Source organism: Polistes canadensis, unplaced genomic scaffold (assembly GCF_001313835.1).
Source record: "Polistes canadensis isolate GaletaPanama2010 unplaced genomic scaffold, ASM131383v1 scaffold_66, whole genome shotgun sequence".
Taxonomy (NCBI): Eukaryota; Metazoa; Arthropoda; class Insecta; order Hymenoptera; family Vespidae; genus Polistes; species Polistes canadensis.
The window spans coordinates 238,985-246,018 of record NW_014569613.1 but is presented as its reverse complement, the minus strand read 5'-3'; the positions used below and the strand labels follow the sequence as shown (position 1 = coordinate 246,018).

At 30.9% G+C, this 7,034-nt stretch overlaps 2 protein-coding genes across 3 annotated transcripts in view; both read left to right on the top strand.

The window, feature by feature from the left end:
- The first annotated feature begins 601 nt into the window (after window positions 1–601).
- On the top strand, window positions 602–4,907 carry LOC106786130 (WD repeat-containing protein 35). 2 transcript variants are annotated; one of them, XM_014747208.1, is made up of 2 exons: window positions 602–717; window positions 1,073–4,907. In XM_014747208.1, exon 2 carries the CDS (start codon window positions 1,128–1,130, stop codon window positions 4,677–4,679), a length of 3,552 nt encoding a protein of 1,183 aa, XP_014602694.1. In that variant the 5' UTR covers window positions 602–717; window positions 1,073–1,127; the 3' UTR covers window positions 4,680–4,907. The 2 variants fall into 2 exon arrangements, with proteins under 2 accessions (XP_014602694.1, XP_014602693.1); XM_014747207.1 differs by lacking the exon at window positions 602–717 and adding an exon at window positions 817–841.
- Window positions 4,908–5,181: 274 nt separating this feature from the next.
- Window positions 5,182–7,034, top strand: part of LOC106786131 (glypican-6) — a 129,068-nt gene continuing 127,215 nt past the window's right edge. Inside the window, exon 1 of the mRNA XM_014747209.1 lies at window positions 5,182–5,818. Within this exon, the coding sequence (XP_014602695.1) occupies window positions 5,650–5,818 (169 nt within the window). The 5' untranslated portion in view covers window positions 5,182–5,649. The remainder of the gene's footprint in view (window positions 5,819–7,034) is intronic.

Here is a 7,034-nt window from a genome sequence, read left to right as displayed (position 1 = left end):
AGAAATTAGGAATATAACGTTCTGATCTTACATTTTTTTAATTTTAATATAATTGTTTAAACAAATGTACATTTCTTAAAACGTTCCTGTGCAGTAGTGACTTCGGAGGGGGAAATTTTCATCGATAAGAATATCACATGAATTTTCTTACAATATAACTATATTATCAAAGAAGAATATTGTATTTGTTGATAGTATTGTACCGTCATCGCGTTAAGTTCATACTATCGTCCAATGGTGGTTCCAGTGGTAACAAAAATGATGCTGGGTAGATAAAAAAGGGGACTTGTAAGTTTCTATATATTTCACCATAAAAATGTTGGCATAGAACCGCAACAAAAAAAAAAATGAAAATATTTATTTATTGTTTATACATTATGAACGATTAACTTATTTCTTTTCACTACCTTATATGTTGTTACTTTGGAAATCAACTTTAAATCTATTTCCTGAAATTGTGTGTGTGTGTGTACCAATTTTACTTTTATTTTTTTCCAATTGTGCTTTCGCTTGAATTTGTGGTTGCGTATTTTTATAACATATCTCCCACTCATGACGTCGCCATTTCATAATTATTCAGAGTGTAATAATTATTCTCAACTAATTATCAATAAATAAAAAATATTTGATAAAATAAAGTTGAGCACATAGTGTGCAATTAAAACCACTTATTCATTTTTATCTGCTGTTAAAAGGGTCCTTGCCAGCATTCCTACGGTTTGTAACTCAGGCTAACACTAGAGAATATTAATCTACATTACCTACCAAACTTTTATTTTGCTCGTTTAGTTCATATTTTGTCTACATTTGTTGATAAAATCGCACACATTTCAAGTAAAAGGTTATGACAGCCTTTATTGGTTATTATAAAATTATTAATATAATTCTTATATATTACTATTATTATAAAAAAATAATAACTTCTATCAAATCAATATAATTATTACAAAATGAAATGATAATTTAAATTCCTTTTATTTTATTATTTATTCTAATATAATTGATTTATTGTGTGCTTTGATTGTTAGAAAAATTGAAGTAATTACTATTAACAAGATATTCCTTTTTTCAGACACTTAAAAAGTTTCGATGCATTTCTAAACTATAAAGTATTTAGAAATAACAAAATGTTTGTCTATCTGAGCAAAAAGATAGCAATACCAAATAATTTCCGTTTGAATTGTATAGCATGGAATCAAAAAGAAGGATATATTGCAGTAGGTGGAGAGGATGGTCTTTTAAAAGTACTGCGAGTAGAATCTGTGATGGGTATTAATAACATGAATGGAAAGTCGCGTAATTTGACTGCTGCTAGTAATCTGAGTATGAATCAAACTTTGGAAGGTCACAATGGTCATGTACAAGTAGTTACCTGGAACGAAGAACATCAAAAGCTTACGTCAAGTGATCAGAACGGTGTCATCATTGTTTGGATGATGTATAAAGGTTCTTGGTATGAGGAAATGATTAATAATCGTAACAAATCTGTTGTTAAAAGTATGTCGTGGAGTCAAGATGGTCAAAAGATTTGTATTGTATACGAGGATGGTGCTGTTATTGTTGGTTCTGTTGATGGTAACAGAATTTGGGGAAAGGAATTGAAAAATGTTTCTTTATGCAGCGTACAGTGGTCACCTGATGGGAAATTACTTTTATTTGGATTAAAGAATGGTGAACTTCACTTGTATGACAATCAAGGGATATTTTTAACTAAGTTAAATATGATACAACAAATACCTGGCCAATTACAAACAATAGTTACATTGCAGTGGTATAATGGGAGAAATGGATATATCGCGATGGATTGTCCTACTTTAGCTATTTGTTATCAAAGCGGTAAAATATTATTAATAAAAGATACCAATGATGACAACCCAGTTGTCATAGAAACTGGTATGACCACTGCGTGGTGTTGTTGGAATTGTCATGGTTCTATATTAGCTGTAACTGGTATGATGCCATTTTTAACTAATGGAGAAACAAAGGATGTTAATGCTATACAATTTTATACTCAATTTGGAGAACACATAAGAACTTTAAAAATACCTGGTAGAGAAGTAACAGCTTGCGCATGGGAGGGTGGTTCATTGAGAGTTGCTTTGTCTGTTGATTCTCATATATATTTTGCTAATATACGTCCAGATTATAAGTGGACTTATTTCAGTAATACCGTTGTATTTACTAATGAAAAAATTAGTAAAGATGGCATATGTATTACATTCTGGAATACTAGTAATAATACATGCTGCACTAAATTTGTACGTACTCTAATTTCTATAGCTTCCTGCGAAGAACATTGTGTTCTAGCAGTGAAGAACGATCTAATGCAAGGATCGGAACAATTTGCATTATTAGTTTGTAATACCATAGCCACGCCAATAGATACTAAATTTTTAGATATGGAACCTTTGTATGTGACTATTACTAGTAACATTGTTATTGCTGCATCTAAAAATAATTTTATACTTTGGACTTTTCGAACGCCACGTAATTCGGCATTACTTGCCGGAAAATTACGTAAAGAAAAAATTTATCACGTTGATGATACTCCAACCGGAGTAACAGAAGTTATACAGGATTTGGATAGAGATAGATCTTTTGAATCGCCTACGAGCACCAAGCCTACGATGGACCCAATTTCATGCATTTGTGCAACTGAGAAACTTTTCCTTATTGGAAGAGAATCTGGAATGATACAACGTTATTCTTTACCACAAGTTACTCTTATGAATCGATATAATGCATCTTGCAAACTTTATAAAATGGCTATAAATTGTGATTCAACTCGTATTTCCATTATGGACACGTCTGGAGTTCTTACTATGTTAGATTTAGATATACATAAAGGTACTGATTCTATGAATACGAAGACAGGAGATGATGTAAGCAAATTTGAAAGGAAAGATGTATGGGGAATGTGTTGGGCTCAAGACAATCCTCTGTTACTTGCAATTATGGAGAAAACAAGAATGTATGTTTTAAGAGGATTAGATCCAGAAGAACCTATATCGTGTTATGGATATATTTGTTTCTTTCAAGATTTAGAAATACGATGTGTTTTATTGGATGATCTAATCGAAAAACCAGATGAAATAAAAAATGATTTAATAATAGATTTGGAAGTAAAATCATTAAGAGATACGAGAGAACTTTTAGCAAAAGTTGGATTGAAAGAAGCTAATAATTTTATTCAAGATAATCCGCATCCTCGATTATGGAGATTATTGGCCGAGTCAGCGTTAAAGGTATTAGATTTAGAGACTGCTGAAAATGCAATGGTTCGTTGTACGGATTACTTGGGTATACAATTTATTAAACGTTTAAGAAATGTTCATAATGATCAGTTGAAAAAGGCAGAAGTTGCTGCATTTCTTGGAAATTATGACGAAGCTGAGAAATTGTATTTGGATATGGATAGAAGAGATCTTGCTATAACGTTGCGTCAAAAATTGGGTGATTATTTTCGAGTAGTCCAATTGATGAAAATGGGGATCGGTGGATCTGACAAGCAAATGGAGCATGCATTCAATAAGATAGGAGATTCTTTTGCTGAAAGACAAAATTGGGAAGGTGCTAGAGAGTATTATGAGAAGGGACGTAATTTAGAGAAACTTATTCAATGTTATTACAAACTGGAAGATTTTATACAGCTGGCAGGAACAGTAGATCAATTACCCGATAAAAGTCCAATTTTAAAAACTGTTGCAAAAATGTTGTCTTCGGTAGGTATGTGTTCGCAGGCAGTTACAGCTTATATCAAATATGGTGATGTTAAATTAGCAGTAGATACATGCGTACGCCTTAACCATTGGGACCAAGCTATAGATTTAGCCAAAACTTACAAAATGGCACAAATTGGTGAATTATTGAACAAATATGCTAATCATCTTTTAACTAATGGTAAGAGATTGCAAGCTATTGAATTATATAAGAAAGCTAATTATTATTTGGAAGCTGCTAAATTGTTGATACAACTTGCGGAAGAGCAAGCTAAGTTCAGAACGAATCCATTGAGAGTTAAAAAAATATATGTTCTTGCTGCGTTATTGATAGAGGATCATATTAACAGCATACCAACGATAAAAGGAGGGCGTAGCAATGTCGTGATGGGTTTAATGGAAAGCAACGAAGATACAAAAATAATAGAAAATGCTTGGCGTGGTGCTGAGGCATATCATTTTCTTTTATTAGCTCATAGACAAATCTACGATTGTAATTTCGATGCCTCGATGAAAACTGCTTTGAGACTTAGAGAATACGAAGATATTTTAGAATTAGAAGATATTTATTGTCTACTTGCATTATCAAGCGCAGTTAATCATGCTTTCGCTACGTGTTCTAAAGCATTTATTAAACTGGAAGCTTTCGAAACTATTCCAGAGTCAAAAAGAGAAGAGTATGAAGAATTGGCCGTAAATATTTTTACTAAACATAATCCTAAGGACACGCGTAATGTAAAAGCTGAATGCGTCAATTGCGAAACTTTAATACCCGATTGGTGCGTTATATGTCCAAATTGTATGACCAGATTTCCGGCTTGTATAGTGTCTGGTAAACCTTTGATGGATCTCAGTAATGCTTGGACTTGTACCGTTTGTAGACATCATGTAGCTACTGAACGTGATGTCGTTAATATTAATGCTTGTCCATTGTGTCATAGTACGATCACGTATATGTAGAATTAATTATTCTATTATATTCTTATATAATCATTGTTATCTGTATTCCGTCCAACGTTATAGTACAAAACTATAATAATAATAAGTAGTTTAGTTTCTTTATCACGAGTGCACAGTTACAATATTCTACCAATAAACGAGCACTCGTTTGATCTCAAATATTAGACTGTATTTTATATTTCTTATATACAAGAAATAATATTATTATAATGAATAACAAAATCCGTCCATGCAACTGATGTTAAATATTAATTATTCACAAAAAAATACAAAAGTTATAATTGTTATTTAGAAATGTGAATATACACGCTTAAAATATGAAACAAATAAAGTTTGCTCCTAATATTTTTCTTTCTTCATATTTTAAATTAATGAAATTTAGATGAATTAGCTTTTAATTTTATGAATTAAAATTTATACGAATTATTAATTTAAAATGTATAAAACGATATAAGATAGAAAGATAGATAATGAATTAAAAATAGAATTATCGATAAAATTTTGCGCGCGTAAAACGAGGATATTGCAAGCAATTCAAACATAAATTTTTCTCAATAAGTGGGTTGCGCGCGCAGGTTGCACATGCGCGTGATCATTGGCACACGCTTCCAAGCACGAGTCGTAACAGTGCGTTTCGGGCGTTCAACGGAGGAAGTGGATTTGTGTTGTTTCTCTCCGTTGCATCGCGTTTCTCTTCATCCTCGCGGTTTATATTAAACTTTCTTCGAGGATCTTTACTTTATTTCTTTCCTGGTTTTTTTTTTATTTTTTCTATATCTCTCCGTCTATTTTTAATCTTCATAATTCATCATTTTTGTGAATATATAATAAAAGGTGCTTATGTGAGTTAACTGTATCAAACTGTTATTGGTTTCTCTTGTGAGGTTTTTTTTGTAAATGAATTAATCGTCCTTGTGAAGAAGATAAAAAAGAAGAAGAAGAAGAAGAAAAATATAAAAAAGAAATCAAAATGAGTGGTAGAACGACAAAGATGGTTCTATTAATTGCTTTGATCGTCCTTTATACTCTTTTGACGACTACGTTCGTCAACGGCGCCGGCTTGAAATGTGACGCTGTCAGGCCGGATTTCGAAGCGCAGGGCTTTCCACTAAGTGACATACCAAAGGAACCAATTTCATGTGAGCTTATTTATTTATTCTTTTTCACTCTTTTATTTTTTATTCAATAATGCAACAATTCGATTGGAATAGTGGTTAAATGTACGTTAACAACCGCGGGAATATATAATGCAGCATTAAATTTTATTATTAATCAACAATTTTATCCAAGCTCTTATTTAAGTGATGATTCGGAAGTGAGAGAGAGAGGGGGTTAAAAGGATTAGGGATTTGATGATGTACTTACGTTGATCGTAATGGTGCTAATACATATTAACAAACGTAGGGATAATTGGATAATATAATTTACTGTGTAATGGTCACTTTATCGATCGAGTTTGACATTGATTCGAATTATCCAATATAATAACGTTTAACAACTTCCGAGGATAAAATTTGTAGAAACAGATTAGAAATATTTTGTTGAATATTATTTAATTGTTTGTTATTTTTTTTTTTTAAATGAAATTTTATTAATCAATATGTATTCGAAAATCATGATTATTTTTTCGAGATAATGCAGATTTTATATGTTTTATAATAATTAATTATTCAATCTTAAATCTAGGAACTTTTTATTAAATTGTACTTGCAGCGCATAACCATAAAATTCGAATTTAATTTAAAACGTTCGAAGGATTATTTATTGAGATCATAATTAATTACATAGTTTATGGAAAAGATCGTGAATAAAATAGGATTTAGTATGAAAATGACGTTTTCCAGTTTTTAACGAGAAATTTGGGAGAAAGAGGAGAGTGCGAGTGAGAGGAAAGAAGTAAAGTTCTCTCGTATAATATGATCGTCCTTGTAACTAGTCCTGCTGGATCGTTCGTGTAGATCATAAATTATCCACTGTACTGTGTATGAGTATATCCTAAAATAGTTTTGCACAGCTGCGACCGTTGCGGTTGATAATTTTTAGAGCCTAAGTTCGAAGGGCGATATTTTCTTTTCTTTATTATTATTATTATTTTTATTAAAAACGTATTCGCAAGTTCGATAAGAAAATATAAAGAATTATTAAATTTTAAACGAATTGTTTTTTTTTTTTAACAACGTCCTTTAAAAATAAAAATAAAATTGATTTTCTTTTCTTTTCTTTTTAATTTTTTCCTGTTTTTTTTTTTTTTTTACTTATAATTTATTATACTGCATGTTTAAAAAGTTAAACATATAACATCAAAATAAGTACAACATTTTGTAAACAGTATAAATATATATATATATATTAATT

Bases quoted from the DNA above. Each gene is read 5' to 3' on its own strand.
- LOC106786130 (XM_014747208.1), top strand. From the start codon at position 1,128: ATGTTTGTCTATCTGAGCAAAAAGATAGCAATACCAAATAATTTCCGT.